This window comes from Plasmopara halstedii, assembly GCF_900000015.1.
Source record: "Plasmopara halstedii genome assembly, contig: Scaffold_2892, whole genome shotgun sequence".
Taxonomy (NCBI): domain Eukaryota; phylum Oomycota; class Peronosporomycetes; order Peronosporales; family Peronosporaceae; genus Plasmopara; species Plasmopara halstedii.
In genome coordinates, this window is record NW_020189797.1 from 30,595 (window position 1) to 48,209 (window position 17,615).

Here is a 17,615-nt window from a genome sequence, read left to right on the forward strand (position 1 = left end):
GCCAATAACACAAGGAGGTCTTGCAGTAGTGGAAACTTAACTTCCTAGGCCTTTCGGAGTGAGGGGATGACGATCTCAGCATATACTGGTTTTTAAGTCCCTATCAACACTACCGACTCAAAGGTTTTTCGCAAAAAATACAGGGCTTATCTTGTTGATTGAGCAAGATTAGTAAAAATCTGCTCCTACGTGGCAATTTTTCAGAGCTTTTGTGTTTGACATATCGCGTTGACTCTCTCCAAAAGCCACGTCGCGCGATCATCATGAAACTAAACTGCTTCTGGATGCGCTTTGGACGTCCACATCTGGTTCGGATGGCTCGAGACACCTTAAATAACTTAAAAGCTCGTGTCATTTCGTAATTAAGTCAAAACCTTAGCTGAAAAGGTTTTTCGCATTCGGCAAAACGCTAAGTGTAACGGAATTATACGCACCCTTGTATGTGAGGGCGGGTCGTACAAGATGGTGTGACCGCACAAAGGTGTAAATTGCACAAGTTAGTTTAACCACACAGTGGTGTGGCTACACCGTAACAAGAAGCCACCACGTGGCAGAATTGCTAGTAGTAATGCATAGTACTATATTAATTAAATTTGCTATTATTGATTAGGTATTACTATATTAATCAGTAAAACCTAAGCCTTAGATATTGGCGGCTCTACCGCAACTAAAACAATTAAATAAAGTTTTTTCGACCGGAAGAGCGTTTTTACCTAGACCACTCTTGGAGGTAGCGGTTTGCGATCCGCTACACTCGGACTGGTTCTTATAAAGAACATAAGATCGGTGACCTTAGCTTAGCTTCCTCTAAACAAAGAACTACGGTAGCCCCGCTGCACTACGCATTCGAGTGGCTCATCGCAGGAGGAATTCAATCAACGTTAGTAAGCCCACATGGAACACGTAATATGTTCGCCCCCGCTGAAGGCGTCAAAAGTATAGCTCAATCTCTTCTTAGCAACGAGGGCAACTTTGTTATATTGACTGCAGACACTGCATGCAGAAATATTGCCTGCTATAACAAATCTTGGTGCCCTGAAAGATAATGGAATTTCCCCATGGCTTCCACATTGTTTTATATGTCTTGTTTTCAGCCATCGCATCGAGTACGTAGCGACATATTTTATCGAGATAAAGATAAAACAACTTTTCGTCACGAATTGTAGCCGGGACGATTCAAACTGTTCATCACTATCGCCCCCCCCAAATAAAATCTATTTGTTGCAGCGTCTGGAAAGCACGGGGATATGGCTAATCACATGAAATAGAATGTGAAGTTTTAAAGGCATTAAGGGCCGTTTTACTCATGGAAATCAATTACAGAGAACAAGTCATTTCAGCGCAGTGGCCGCTCCGTGCGTGGGATTCTAAACATACCACTCAACCACAGTGAGCTTTTCCGGTCTGACCTACGGTCTAAGATTAGCCCGCTGAGATCAAATCAAATCTGGTGCAGATCACCTTAAACGAAATTTGTCAGTAAGCTGTAAAACGCGAGTCTTGATTCGTGCCAATATCACTGGCAAGCCATGTCGGCAAAATATTTTCCTTACTTTATCTTCATCGGCGCCAGTATTCCTGAATCCCCTGAAAGGAATGACATTTGCCATTTAGCCCAAACGTTGTGTATACATTCCAATACCGGTACATTCGGAAGCATCTATAGAAACACTACAGTAAAAATTCAAATCTTTGGATTGCCAGTATGCTGCCGGAGATGAAACGCTGGTCAAAGGCTGGCCAAAGGCGCCAAATGCATGTGGGGTATCTTCATTTTGCATCGCAATTTGGAAATGTAACATTGCCAGCCGTAAAGCTGACTGGGCATACAGCAATCCATGATGAGATTCTTCGCATGCAGAGCGGCGACGATGCTTTTGTGTATAATGAATCATCATATGTATAAAGCAAAATAGACTAAGACCCGTGCAGGTTGCATCCTGATCTCATTTTGTTCTTTGTCATTATAAATTTCTTCGCTTCTCTGGCGATACTCAAACACAATAGCGACTTTATGCCCAATGACAACGCCCGCCTTGACGCAAAGCACCACCGATAACAAAGATCAAAACGCCACAAACGATTTGGTTGGATCTGAAAGACTGCCTCGCTCGTTTTGCCCCAATACCATTTGAACATCATTTTTGAGAAGTTTGAAGAGCGGCTGTAGCATGTCGGCAAAAATTTGCATTGTATCTGTGCAAGTAGCTGACCAAGCCTCTTCCACGAAACCTTTCTGAGTAGACAGACAGGTCATTTTACCATGACTTTGATCTTGGGGGGGTTGCGTTATCACCATGTCTCCAAACAAAGTCGTTGAGAATGGGATCTTTCCAGTGACCACGACACTATTGTATAAATTGTCAAGCCGTGCTTAAGACTAAAGCATAGCGCGCTAAGTGTTCGATGGGTAAACATCCTTCATATATTCCGCACGACTATCATCAAATATTTCTGTAAACGTATTTGTGCACATTCGCAATGAGGCCTTGACGTCGACATCCCAATCACATAAAGTCAGCCACTTAACCAATTAATCATGCCATATGATATAAATGGACAAAGCTAGGATAAGCCTCACCACAACAACTGCGTCACTAGACGGTCAAATGGCACTGATGAATAGAACAACACATGGGCTTAACCATCCATCCTCATATTGTCCCGCTTGTAGTAATCACTGTGTGAGCTTCGGCAGCCATGACATCACGTCGACAACATCTGGCCTAAACATCATTTACTTGCACGAGACGTCAGACTTATTCATGTCTTTGTAGAGAGCGCTGTATTGCATACATCCAAGCATGATGTTTTGAAGCACATACTCTCGTAAATCAGCGTTTGCGTTGGATTGGTGGCCCCATTTGCTTCTATCCATTCGGCACAAACGGCGGTGCCGAGAGAGTATTCGGGGTGAAGTTCTACCCCGCCAGCTTACATCGTGCTTGGACAAAAGAGACATCTATGGCGTTACGGATTAGGCCATACAATATTTAATTTCAGTTGTGTGCGGGGCACCTCCAGAGCGTACACTCATCACCGGGTCTTGTCGCGTTAACACCAGGCAGCGTGTCTCTATGATCACTAAGGATTGCTAACCTGCTACTGACATTTAGTGCCTTCGACAACAGTCTCGTCCATGATGAATAAAATCAAGCTCTTATCTTGCATGTACTATATGTATTAACGCTGTGATCGTACCGTCTTACAACTTGCCGTATGCATTCCCTGAAAGAGAATTTCAGTAGCTTTATATAGGCCTCTATCAAAAAATAGAAATTAAAACAAGATATCTTCTTGGACAATCCCAGTCACTCCGTTCTTGAGTGTATATATTTGGCTGCCTGAAGCCCATAAAACTTTAATGCTTTGCATGGTGAACACCCTATTCGGTGTTTGTGACTACTCTGTGCCCCCACCGTGCCGTAGGTAAGTCGCTCATTATAACATCGAGCCCAAATCAAGTCCCTCGTCACAATAACAAAGGCTTCCCTGGAGACCGCCGCTGAAAGCCACATTGACCAGTGTTAACTTCGTCAAAACCTTGCGACGGCGACATCTCTACCGAGAAAAATCTGACGGCTCCGGCTTCATGCTTTTGTTTGTCATTTGTCTTTGGAATCGCGTCATACTGTGAATCTCATCCACAGCGGTTAATCGAGAAACCTTCAAGATACCCTTTTTGTCTATACCAAGTTTTTCCATAGACCGTGGCTCATAGTTACCTTTGTGCTATGAACTCTGCTCAAGACTCTTATTGTAAAGTAGTCCGGGCATTCTCATATATCGCATTAAATCGATTGTGCTTTTAAAAAAAAGTCAACAAAAAGCCAATACAAAAGAAGCTAGTGACACCAATCGTTCTAACTTTCGGTCGATCCGCGGCTTGTGTCATTTCAGTAAGATTAGCTTGAAGACTAAGCAGTACTTGGCGCTATCATAATATTCCCATAGCCTTAACATAATTATTCAGATTCCGTCAAAGCAAAGCCCAGAATAAGTCCTCTATCCATCAGAATACGTCAGTTTTTGTAAGGCTGAGACGCTCCGAGCTCGACCACCACGACAAACAAATGTGCATAGCTCTTCAGTAAGCCGCCCCGTGCTCATTAAAACGCGACTTATATAAACGGGTTCTGTCAATCGGCTCTGCGTAAGAGCTCAACTTTTTGTATCTCACAATTAAAGCGCTTGGAGGCGCCGTTGATAAATTTCCAGTATTGCTTTATATACCTATGCACTGATCAGCAGCCAAGAGATGGTGATCTCAGCTAACTCAAATCCATTGCTTATGGCGCGCTCACAGAACCCGTGCGTCGAGAATGTGAATTGAAAATATGCCCCACATTTGATGTACTATTCGCTGCTATTTCAAAAGGCTGGATGTACCATCCGGACGACAATCAAAGCCCCATGGACTTCTGGATTTTGTTGATCACGAGGGAGTAACACAATCTCCGGCTGAATGGCCGAAAGCGGTGACAGCCCACCTGAATGGGTTCTTCGGCTATTTAAATGAGTCTACAGGAGTCCCTTAAGCAAGTGTTTGTGAACGCGAAATCGACTCCCACAGTGAGCACGTTTTCGCTAATTGTCTACTTTATTATGGATGCTAACGGAACGGTCATTCTCATTCTATAAGCGGGCGCGATGATCAAGAGGTCAGCTTTTCCCCAGACGGGACGGGACGACAGGGCGTCGCGCTAGCAAAATCCAAGATCGAAAATCGCGAGCGAGAATGAACTCTTGCATGCGGTACTTCTTTGGACGAAGAATTTTCAGCATAAAATCGTCCAATTGCATTGTCTGATCAGGCAAAGCGCGTAGGTCCCGGCCGAAAATTGTCAGGCAATTATGATGCTTTCCGATAAAAAGAGTTAACACGAATTTTCGAATTTGAAGTGGCACATTTGCCCACCGAGAGACATGATCCCCGCTCTTGTGGATCTGGTCGAGGTTTCAGTATTTCTCACGTTCGACTCTCTTTTTTGTGCACGTGCATAAGCTATGTGCCCACTCCATACGGTGTTGGACGCTATGACAATCAATTCTCCCGCAGAGCTCACGAGGCCTTTCAGCTCAAACGTCATGAATTCGATCTGGCTGAGCAAGCCAATCTTGCCCGTCCAGAGCCGCTAATCTCTGTGACGTTTTGCCGACCTAACCACGTCGTGATTATAATATAAATTTGTCAACAGCCTTCCACTGCGACAGGGTGGATCCCTTACACGCCTATACGTGCGGAATGCAGACTAAACATTGAACAAATCGTGCGTTCAAAATTCGCTCCGCGATTGCTATCTTCTGTCGCTACTACTCGAGAGTACCCCAAGTGCCACCTATATCAGGACAGTGTGTCGTTGAATACTTGTGCTTCATGCAAGCACGAAGGGCGTCCTGGAAGGTTTACCAGCTCTGTTAGAAAAGCTCACAGCACGTTTAAAATTTGACAAGCTTTCAGTAAGCTAAATGTAATCACTATTCTGGTCGAATGCTAATTCCTAGAGGGATACGCTACAAAACAGCATTATACGTTGCGCCTTGTTCACTGCTCGTGATAAAATTGAAGGCTATATACTGCTCATGTGGTATGCTCTTACTGCGGTACACAATTCGAACGAACAGCTGAACACTGTCTGACGCACGAGCGACGTTCAATTGATAACGTAGCTGTTTAGGCCAAATAAAAGCTATGCCCAAGTCAATATTAGTCCAAAGTACGAAGGCTGGATGTGGAGAATAAAAAGTAAAGCCTTGTGAGCAGTGCTTGAATGTATGCGCTTCGATAAACTATCCGCCAGTATAGAAAAATGTGCATTTGGTGCCAAAAAAATCCCTTTCTGTGTTGTTTCATTAGGAAGCAGACCTCGCAAAGATAATCGCCCATATACTATAGCCAGCCCAATTCAAACAAAGACACAGAACGATTTGCAATCTTCTTGTTAATGAAGTAGGAGGCACAAGTACAGTGCAAACCAACCCGGCATGGCGCAACCCTTCACCAATCTATTCATTATAGATGCCAAATAGTGCAAAAAGGTGTCAGAGGAGGTGGCAGAAGAGGAAGCTATCAAGATCTGCGAAAGACAGCCTCTTGCGCGCGTTAATCATGGCTCTGACTTACCTTAACCAACTAGACTACGATGCTGTGCTTCAGCTTTTCCGACAGCTGCTTACAATTTCAAAGTGCCAATGCTCCCTGGGATATCGCTAGCTGAAAGCTGCTAAAAAGAGCGAGGCTCTTCACGACAAAAGTTTACTTACAATGAAGTATACTATCGTCAAGATCAGGGTGCATATGCTTGGCTCTAAGCCGACGTGGTCTGTGCTGATTACGCGCGTTGTTGCGCACGGTGGCCTCGTCGCCAAATTTCTTACAGAGTGTGGCACGAGGTATATGCCTTGTTCCAGAGTATACCTTGGTTATATGGTAGAATCCTGATTGGCCAAACATGGTGGTGAATGGCTTAAACAAATTCCACATTATTCATTGCCGCTTGACATGGTGTTGACGTCGCAAGTTAGTAGATAGATAACTACAGCACCGGTTAAACGCAAGATGCGTTATATTGTAAAAGTATATGAAAAACAAAGAGGTTGGACGCTCGAATCCATCCACGCGCTTTGTCATGTTGCATCGCAACTCTGTATTTAAGAACTTAGTTATAAACAGCACCATTTGAGCTCGTAGTGCTACCACCCCACATACAGATTACAAAACAAGTCACAATATACCCTTTGAATGTTTATCGCCGGGAAAAGCTGTATGACTTGTGGCCCAATATGAGTAAGTGTGTACGCACATACGTGCGTACGTCCAAAATGTTCCAACGCGTTAACCTCTCGCCGCATGCGTCGGCATCTTTGACCACGCGTAGCTCAGAAAGAAATGCCCTCCGTCTCGATTTTGGACGGATGCCGGACCTATCGAATAGTTAGACCTTAGACCTGGCACCACCTCACGACAGATAGTCACGGAGCGGTCGTTGCTGCTTGACGAGCAAAGAAACCGGTGAGTAAACCAGGGTGCTTTTTGTATCTTAAAAAGTATATGTCTCATTTGGCAATTTTTCACCGGCAGTGTTTTTTACGGCCTGCGCAGTCTCGACCTTTATTTCTCTTGACGAAGAGGAAGTGTCGCCCGTTGCAGCGCGGATCTCGCTGACAGGTGGGGAATGCTCGACAGCAGTAAGAACTATTTTAAAGTTTATTGGGCTGGTAAAAGCAAGAGATGAAGGCAAAGAGGTTTTAAATAAACGTCCGCGATGTGCTTTTTCTCTTCGTGAAGTCAAGCAATAATCGATGCCTAGTAGTCCGGCATCTGCTTCATTTTAGCTGGCTTTTAAATCTTGAGACGCGGGAGACGGCTAATATTTCTCAATGAGTGCGCAAGTTGAGTTCAGTGATTTTAACGCTTTCACAAGCATTTTATACATTCCATATAATCAAATACAAACTCTTCCAGCGGCTGCAGCTCGAAGCGCAGGCGGTACCCCAGATAGTTCATATATAATTTGTGGGATAAGGAAGCGATCTTTAGCGCTCGTCTAGTCTCGTGTGAGCAGAAGACTCGCACGCATAGGCGTGAAGGGGCTGCTGTGCAACATTCACATTACACTTTTGTAATTTTGTAATTCGAAATACAGTAGCAGCAACACCTATTTTAAGGTACTTTATAATTGGAAATAGCGTTTAATTTCCCCAGGAACGCATTTTGAGTCAAAGTGTTCTCTGGGTAAGTTGCACAGTAATCTCGTTGCACGTAGTTTGTCATCTAAAATGATGAATCCTAAAGAATATTTCGACAACGTGTCGTTGAATGGACATTTACTATTAATATTATACTATTTATCATAGTATTTATTTCTATTATACTATTTATTATAATATTTATTTCTATTATACTATTTATTATAGTATTTATTACTATGTGAGTCTGGATGTCCATTCAACGACACGTTGTCGAAATATTCTTAAGGGGCGTCCCGGGAGAGGAAAATTTCTTCTCAGAGCGACTTCCGCTGTGTAATGAACGATAAACTGCGAATGCCGAGGAGATTAAACTTACAAAGAATGCAATCTCTGTACTGCGCTTTATACAGCGTAGTTAAGATTGCACAGACTGAATGACACAGATTTAAGGGATCGTTAAGTGATGACGTGATACAGTTACTGTGTTGATGCCCATATGAAAATCTGAGATATCATCGAATGAAGATACTACTGTGTTGTAGTAAGGGTAATATTAGTAGGTATCCTATTAATACTGTGTCGAAGTAATACAAAATCAAGCAAAAAAAACAGAGTGATCAATACATCTTGATAAGCTGTTTGGTCTCAAGTCCCTTCCGGAACGCTTTGATCACGCGAATCTGAGCACGAAGACGCGCAAAGCCACGCACCCACAGCTCTTGACCACGACCATTGTTGACTCTACCCGTTTCATCGGTGTCGACCTCTCGGCAAACGGCCATCCAGCTCGGAGCATTCTTGACTGAGATGGTGCGCAATAGCAAACCAAGCGGAAGCGATCCAAACCCCATGGCAATCGAGAGTAGCCACTCTTCAAGGTTGAGCGGCTTGCACTTGAACCAGTCTCCGGTATGTTGTACCATGACGTACTGCAATACGATCTGCAGTAGGCACACGTACAAAAAGACGCGATTCTTGGTGATTCCGGCAAATATGTTTAGCTCGTCGTGAATCTTGCGGCAATTGAGCTCATTAAAGAGTTGTGCCCATACAAACACATTGAACACAAGGGTCATGTGGACAGTCGGGTCATCTTTATCTTCTTCGGGAAGGTCAGGACGGCGACCAGAAGGAATATTAAACCACTTCTCACCCGTGAAGACGATCGCCAGCAGCAAAACAAGCTGGTAAATGGACTGACCAATGATATGTTTGCTCATCTTCTTTGAGATCAACGGCTCGGTCTTTGGATAGGGCTTGCGGTTAAGAAGAGAAGGCGTAGGCTCCTCTGTAGCAAGGGCCAGCGACGCAAAGGAATCCATGATAAGATTGACCCAAAGCATCTGTACAGCAGACAGGGGAGACTGTTCTAGTACGACAGCACCAATGAAAGCCAGTGAGATAGCAACTACATTGACCGTCAGCTGGAACTGTAAGAACTTGGCAATAGAGTCGTACACGTTGCGACCCCACTTGATTGCACTTACAATCGAGTTAAAGTTGTCGTCCATCAAAATAATATCTGATGCATCCTTAGCTACAGCAGTGCCGCTGATACCCATAGCAAATCCCACGTTTGCCTTTTTCAGCGCCGGAGCATCATTCGTACCGTCACCGGTGACAGCAACAACTTGAGGACCATGAGGGGTAACGTTACTTTGCATTAAGCCAGACACCAGCGTGTACTTATCTTTGGGCGAAGAACGAGCAAGGACGCGAAGCATAGGCCAAATCTTGTCAAATTCAGACTGGATAATACTACCGTGCGCATCTAAGACACGACTACGGAACGTTTGACCATCCATCACTAATGAACCGTCACCAGGCTGCGTGATACCGCACTTGCTGGCAATCGAGCGCGCCGTCGTGATGTTGTCGCCTGTCACCATTCGCACCGTGATACCAGCGCGATAGCACTGCTGAATAGCACCAGGCACTTCGGGTCGAACGGGATCCTCGATACCCACAATGGCCACACAAGTTAAATTCGTCTCAACATCCTCATCAGACCAACCAATCATGTCTTCAGCAGGAACATCCAAGTCACGGTAAGCCAAACACAACGTACGATACGCCTGGGACGCGTACTTCTCAATCACTTCCGCACTAATCTTCGCCTTGTGTGCGTCATTAAGAGCCTCAATCGAGCCGTCCACACGCTGCATGTCCTTGCACAAGCCCAGCACCACCTCTGTTGCACCCTTGGTGTATACACGACACGTCGTTTCAGTGCGCCGAACAACCACCGACATGCGCTTCTTCGCACTGCTGAACGTTAGCATATGCACAACTTCATTGTTAGTACGAATCTCAGGGTATTCGACACCACCGTCACGAATGTACTGCAGTAAAGCGCACTCAGTTTTGTTACCAGTGTGCTCCGGCAGACCATTCTCCACCTTTGGAGCTAAAATTTCAGCCGTTGAGTTTACCGCAATGCCAACACAAAGTGCCTCCTTCGTTGCGTGTGAAAGCGAGCCAATGCCGTCTATCGCAGATGAATACTCGTCATCACCAATCCATAGCTGCATCACCGTCATGCGATTTGTTGTCAGTGTGCCCGTCTTATCCGAGCAAATAGTCGTCGCACTGCCCATAGTCTCACAAGCATCAAGATGACGGACCAAATTGTTGTCAAGGAGCATTTTCTTAACCGAATATGCAAGAGCAATTGTCACGGCAAGCGGCAAACCCTCTGGAATTGCGACTACAAGTACGGTGATGGCAATGATGAAAAAGTTTAAATAGTCGCTGATGTAGCCACTCTTCCACGGTTTGTCGTCACGGCCAAATGTGTCAATTGAGAATCGAATAGACATAATAATAAACACAAGCAGAGCCACAAGTGTACCAAGTTTGCCAATGAGAACTGTTAAATTGTAAAGTTTGCCTTCCAACGGTGATTGACTCTCATCCTCTTCCTCTTCAATCTGCGGTTTTTCTTCTTCAAATGTAGAAGCATTCTTCGGAGTCTGAATCTCAATGTACACTTGGTCATCCGGAATCTCAACGCTTTTCTTCATCTTGCTATCACTTCCACTGGTGACAGCACCTGGACGTTTACCATTGATCAGGCTTTTAATAATCCCAGCCTGTGAATGTTCCCCAACACATATAACAAGCATTTTACCAACGCCTTCCATGACCTTTGTACCCGAAAGTAGGAATGGATTTTCAGCGTTCTTACTAAGTAAATCCGACTCGCCTGTCATAGCACTCTCGTCCATTTTAATTTCCTTCTCATCAAAGACGATACCGTCGGCCGGTATAATATCACCCAAGTCAACACGAACGATGTCACCGACCACGAGGCTCCACTTACTGACTTCTTCCGGCTGGCCATTTCGAATCACTTTGATTTTCTCATCTTCTTTAACAGCATTTAAGACACGAAACTGTGCTTCTTTCTGATAGTCATTCATAGCTGTCACAATCGTGACAACGACGACAGCCAGAATAATACAAGCGCCTTCGACCCACCCCGTCTCTGGGTGATCACCCACTGTGCTCGATAAGATGATCGAAATGAATCCAGAAATGGTCAAGACAATGATAGTAATGTCCTGAAAGGCGTCCCACATGAGTTCAAGAAAGCTCTTGGGCTTCGGAGGAGGAACGTAGTTCTTGCCAAAACTTTCTTCACGTTTCGCAAGGTCAGCAGCGTCGTTTGAGTCAAGACCTTGACGTGGGTCTACGTTCAGTGCGTTGGCAATACCTTCAAGGCCGCCCATTCGAGCAAGTACATCTTGCTGCTTCTCATGCGGGGTCTCGACGAGTCGAATAAGGTCTCCCGTGACCAGTTTAAACGAAGCCATCGTCCCTTTCGATTTGATCGAGAGAGGACGAAAAGGAGTGTGACTTAGATCAGGACCCAGGTAAAAGATCAAGCTGTTTTTAGCCGTTAAAAATGTCTTAGCTAAGCGAACTTGACTCTGTTGTGGGGAGTTTGGAAATGCCCTAACTGTCAACCAACCGGTTTCCCTGATGTGTCGCTCGTGTAGAGCCAGAGACGTTCTAGACGGGCCACACAGACGGAAAGGTCAATCGTATAGCCAAGTGCAGCCAGTAAATTGGTTCAGCAATGCACTGGTGGTTTAGCGACAATGATCATTACTACCGACAAAGATGGTCGAGGAACCTTTTGGAACGGATGGCGTAGTGAAGGGGTCAAAATACGCTGGCAAGAAATCGTGACCTGAGGTTTTGGAAAGCAGATTCGTTCTGAAAAGAAATTAGATCTCGAAAGACAGTCTTGCCCATCTGATATGCTCTTAGTATACGCTTTTAGATGGATTTTTTGGCTGAGTATAACAGAGACTATTTATAAAGGTTTTTCTGACAGAAAGAATCCTACCAATTTCTTGTCATGCTTATAGGCAAACGTTGAGATCACTAAGCAGTTTGCTACGATTCCTATTTAAGTCACTTAGAGTCTCTTTTATCAACTTGTAGCACTGTAGTCGTGCTTGCACATCGTTGGTAAAAGTACAGAGTTTCATGTTATAAAATTGTGAGTATATACACTAGGTTTAGGTGCCAGAACCCTATGAAAAGCTACCGGAACGTGTCATTCGATTGGTAACACTTGCCTAAATTTATGTCTTTTGCAAATATCTAGGAAAATCTAGACTTTAGAACATGTGCAACCTCCAAACATGAAGTTAAGCAAGACCAATAGCATGGACTAAAGTAGCTTTCGGCGCTATGCTTCTCAAGTGTGCTGCACACTTTTTCATGTCGTCTGATCGTAGCGGCTGGTTTTTGTTCTGTAGCTACCTCGAACCTCATATCTTCTGCCTTTCTGCAAGTTTTTTACATTCGAGAGGTTTGTTGGACGATTGAAGGTACGCCGACGCTTTTTAAATATACTCGCAACGAGAAAACTTTATTTTTTTGTACACATAGTTAGTACTTTCCTGTGGGCACGCAAGATACGGTAAGCACTTTGTCGGGATTCGAGTGCATAGCATGCGTAGGTCGCTGTTGGTAATATGATGCAAACATGCTGACTTTCTGGATGCAAAATGCTGCTTCTTTTACCCAATTTAAGACTTATTCTCGACAGTAAATGCGAGACACATAGAACAGGAGATCATTGCGGCTAGACAGATTTCTTTGGTGAAGAAACCAGTAGCTAATATCTAAGCCACGCATGTCGAAGTAACTTTACGACGGGCGGCTTCAATATTGCAAACTTCAAGCAAGCTTTCTAAACAATCATCAGAAATCAGTCCTATTTTTCATATAAAAATTAGTCACAATAATTTATACGTCAGTATTTTATCAGCTGTATACTTGACAGATTACGGGGCAAATCTCCTTTCGTAACGCTGATATCTTGCACCAAATTCATTATCTCTCAATGTGTCAAAAAATCTCAGTTGAAACGACTTAAGTCCCAACATTTCTGATGAAAGCATTTACGATGTATAGAATAGAAGAAGACATTCTTTAAGCAATGATGCAACCGTAAATTCGAAGAATAATAACAAAGCAACATGACAATCGCTTATAACTTCTCGACACGTAAGCTCGGGTGCTATTTACACCCAACGCGAAAGCAATATATCAACAGGACATACAAAGCTGTTTTCCTTGATACAAAGGTGGTAACGTTAAGTAAAGTGAAGTTCCAAATTTTGGCAGAACTGCTGTGTCCAAACGGTTTAAGTTCTAAATTCTTTTAAGCTATTCAGTCACTGATGGCCAACCGAAGCAGAAACGACAAGATAAAGGCGAAATAGCGGCAGTAGAAATGAAACTCTTGACGCTCGCAAAACCCACGTAATTATACAAAAGTAGCCTTACGATAATGGTGATATATTTCCTATGTTAAACTTTATTAACGCTAGTAGACTCCATGCTCAAAACGGTACTGGAAATTTACTGGATTGTCACTGAGCGATAAAACGATAAATAGAACTCGCTCTCTCCTGGTCTATGTTTGTTGTGCCCTACACCTTCATATGTGCGGGGCGAGTATTACTTTGAGTCTACAAATTTGAGAATACAACGAAACTGTTAGCGCATGACAAAACGGTTTTTCTGCTGAGATACAGGTATCAGCTTAAATCTCAGTGTTGAACAGTGCAAAATCCAGCAAGTATCAGACGCAGCTGGGTTCGTTCCGCTTATAATATTTGACACGCGATAAGTGCTTGTATTGACACCTGTAAAGTGTTCGTTTGGTATTTCCAGAGTGGATGCAAAAGCAGAATTAGCATCATGTTTAACATTAAGCAATTACATGACTAAACATCGCTTTCGGCTGTATTTGTTTTGTATTGACTCCAGATTCTAGGCCATGTACAAGAGAAATCACATTATATTTCGAGAATATACAATGCAAGTTCCTGCATTCGGTGTCCGGCGCCACAAACCCGATCGGTCTTCCAGTTGGCGTACAGCAAGTGTAGCCAGACTGCGAATCTGTACCATTAGTTGCGCAAGCAAAGCAACGGGGTCGTTATGCACATTACTACTCGGCACAAAGAAAGCTCTGCTTTGAAAAACCCGCGTTCACAAACACATAATGCTATATTCCTACGCTTTGACCGGGAGCGGAAGCGAAAGTCTCATAATTAACGAAGTCTTGCTTGCTCTGCTGTTCAAGAGATATCTAAATTATAGAAGGATTCGATAAAACTTTGTTAATCATACCCAATAAATACGTTCAACTATTTCTCATCATAAGACTCTCATCATTTTCTGACATGCCACCGGGAGACCACGTAGTCCTCAGACCCTAGAATTTGCAGCTCCGTAATCTCCTTAGTTCCTATATTTCGAATTACCACGCAAAAGTAAAATGTGAGTTTCGTACAAGTGAACTGTATTGTATCAAATACGATTGCTTTGACTGTGTCAGGAGGATGTACAGAATGATGCAGTGTCAACCGCGCTACACCCCCCCCCACTATGTAAACTACACTGAAGTTCATCCTTCTGTTCTCTTTTAGACATTGCGCAATGTGGGCTCACAATGAGCAACCACTGTGCTCGGAGACTATCTTCGCCCCTTGTCCATAAGCGTACCTGCCCCTCATTGCAGCGAGGCTGCCGAAGCTCTTTGCTTAGAGGAAGCTAAGCTAAGGCTACAGACCTTACGAGAAGTAGGTTTATTAAGTAATATAGCAATACCTTACTTATATAAAAATTAATAAATATGCATTACTACTGGTAGTTCTGCCACGTAGTGACTTCTTGTTACGGTGTAGCCACACCATGTGTGATTACACCAACTCGTGTAATCCAGACCAATGTACGGTCACACCAGCTTGTGTGACCCACCCTTTCATACTAGAGTACGTGGTAACCTTTACACTCCTCCCCATCAAAATTGTGAGTATCCACAATTCACATCTAACTGTCGCCTCATACGAGGCTCGCGTGTCTGAGACACCATTACGTCCTTCAGAGCATCTTTAAACATTCTCCGCTCAATGAGCCCTGTGTCTATGACACGCAAAATAGCTGGTTCAGAGGGCGGCCGCAGGCAGAGCTCTAATTCATCTTCTGCACGCGATACATCACTGGACAGTACGTCCGCGACTATACAAGAAGCACATCACAAGCCCTCGGCAACCAGGCGAACCACACCGCGTCCGTCACGGGCGCCGCATTTTCTCGTCGAGTATTTAGAGAAAGTCGGATACGAGTCGGATACTTTTTCCCAGGCTAGGAAGAAGAGGGGGGCGAGGTGCGCCAACGGCGCGACGTGGGCCTTGCTCGAACCTTGCGGACACCGTGTCCATTTCCCGACCTTTCGACTTCTGAGGGAAGTGGTATTATTACCGATCGACTCGACAAGGCACGGGAGCAGTAGTTGGAGGCTGCCCATAGAGCCGCTCTCATGCGATCGTATCCACGTTCGGTCCTAGACCCTCGTGTGGAATACGACTTTCCGCTACTGAAGCGAAAGACGCGATCACTCGATCGTTAGGATCTAAGTAGTCAGACCCCCGACCACTACACAAGCTGAGCTTCACCAACAAAAAAATCTTCGAGCTCGCTTCTTGGTAGCTCAAGAAATCCCGATGGATAGATACTGCGCTTGACTTCGCGCTTGAAAAGGAGGCGCTCCTGTTCCCGCAATGCGGGCTATTCCTGTGGTGCTCGCCCCTGGTGAAACCGCCGCAGATGATGAGGAGCTCTTTAGGGATGGGTGCAGCGGCATCAAAACCTTTCCTCGCTGTCTAACTTACAGCTGAGCCACAAGAAAGTGTACGTGCGTGTAGAATGTCATCCTTGATTTGAGTTTACCAAACTCAATCCGAGACACCGACTTCCTACGTATTTTTGCCTTGCGGCACATGGAATGATTCATCACACTCCTGCAAGTTCTGTGGTTTCTCACACAGGTAACTACGACTACAGCATCTCAGGGTCATAGCTTGAGCTCAGCTTTTGACCCCTTCGGCTTCCCGGGCTACTACCGTGAACAACGGAGCGTACGAAGACGTGGAGAGTCATGATCCTTCTGATCATAAGCGTCCACGACGGCTGGACAGCCTTGCCAAAATGGCACCTCAACTCCCACGAGCTCTCGGAGTTTGGGTATCACCGCCACTTCACAAGATGTTGAGTTTGACCCTGTCGACGACGTCGACCCACAAGGCGTTCCACGTGATCGAGGACGCCACCATTCCCATCGAGAAGAGTCGGCGGCGGACGATGACGACTTAGCCGATCGCCGTTCGGTGACTCGCGATGCTATTCGAGCTCTTGAGGTAAAAGTCCGTCGTCATCGGCACTCCACCGGGCATCTTGCAGAGGTCGCATACCACTGTGCGAAAACCTCGAAAGCTTGGAGCACTCCGTGCACCGACTGCCTCATGTTGAGCGCTATCGCGCTCTGTTTGAGCGGATCCTAGCCGTCGAGCAGACGAATGCGTCACTTCGTGCGACGGCGAAGCTCCTAGCACCGTCGAAAAAGAAAATCGTTGCACCCCGTGTTCAAAGCCAGTTGCTGGTTCAGCTTCTGGGTGGCCGATCTCTTGTGAGCGCCGCCCCGGCGCCAACGCTTCCGCGTTCACTTGCACCGGGTTCCGGCTTAAGAAATCCTACACAGAGCACCGGGTGGGTGCTTATCCTTCTCGGAAGGTTTAGCGTATACGTAAGACGTCAATTGGCCACGACCTTAAAAGGTCAAAAAAACCGTGGACATAGCTTCGTCTCAAAGACAGCAGAGACTGCATGTGTAGGAAGGATTTTAGCATTTAATAAAAACCAGGTCTCCTGCCTTAATGTTTCTTAACTTTCTTTCGCTGCTTTCGTCTACATATCTTTTCTGCATGGCTTAGCTATCAGCTATCGCATCGCGAACGTGGCGTAGGATACACAGTCGGGTAGACAAGGAGTCATCGACTACTTCACGCACAGTGAGAGGGCTGACATCAGCTAGCCGCTCGGCTATCTCTTCCCCATCAATCCCTGATCTATGAGATTGCGGCGACAGCGGTACGCAAGAATTAAGACGCCCGCTCACGTAGAACGGCGTGTAGACGCCGTAGACGCATGCACTACATTGTTCAAAGGAAACGCTACGAGTGGCAGCATGGAGCCCCAGCGCCTCGGCGTCTCAGCGGAGACGCTACGAAAGACGTTTTCATTGGCGCGGATCACGCGCTCATTTTGACTATCGGTCTGCGGATGTTCGCTGTTGGCATAATCAACTTGATGCCCAGCATCCTGAAGATTGTCGGCCAAAACTCCAAGTGAAGCGCTGGTCTCTTGCAAAGACAATTGTCCTCGGGAGTCCATGTTGTCGAAAGACACGATAAAAAACAGCGTCGCTGTACCAACACCGTCGATGGCATCCGGCACTGCCGCGAACTAGCCATCTTGCTCAAACGGTACACAAAGTCCACCGCGCCCGTGCTGTCGCCGAGTCGTTCGTCAGGCCTGCCACAGAGTCCATACTC

The 17,615-nt window shown here is 45.3% G+C and overlaps 3 protein-coding genes across 3 annotated transcripts; 1 reads left to right on the forward strand and 2 right to left on the reverse strand.

Moving 5' to 3' along the window:
• Positions 1-3,472: 3,472 nt before the first annotated feature.
• On the reverse strand, positions 3,473-3,705 carry PHALS_05277 (uncharacterized protein; the record flags this gene model as incomplete). The annotated part of the gene is made up of 2 exons (XM_024718977.1): positions 3,473-3,561; positions 3,633-3,705. The coding sequence occupies 2 exons, from the start codon at positions 3,703-3,705 to the stop codon at positions 3,473-3,475; spliced, it is 162 nt and encodes a 53-aa protein (XP_024584323.1).
• A 553-nt stretch (positions 3,706-4,258) lies between these two features.
• On the forward strand, positions 4,259-4,538 carry PHALS_05278 (uncharacterized protein; the record flags this gene model as incomplete). The annotated part of the gene is made up of 2 exons (XM_024718979.1): positions 4,259-4,311; positions 4,379-4,538. 2 exons carry the CDS (start codon positions 4,259-4,261, stop codon positions 4,536-4,538), a joined length of 213 nt encoding a protein of 70 aa, XP_024584324.1.
• A 3,771-nt stretch (positions 4,539-8,309) lies between these two features.
• On the reverse strand, positions 8,310-12,696 carry PHALS_05279 (calcium-translocating p-type pmca-type; the record flags this gene model as incomplete). The annotated part of the gene is made up of 2 exons (XM_024718980.1): positions 8,310-11,649; positions 12,605-12,696. The coding sequence occupies 2 exons, from the start codon at positions 12,694-12,696 to the stop codon at positions 8,310-8,312; spliced, it is 3,432 nt and encodes a 1,143-aa protein (XP_024584325.1).
• Positions 12,697-17,615: the final 4,919 nt, after the last annotated feature.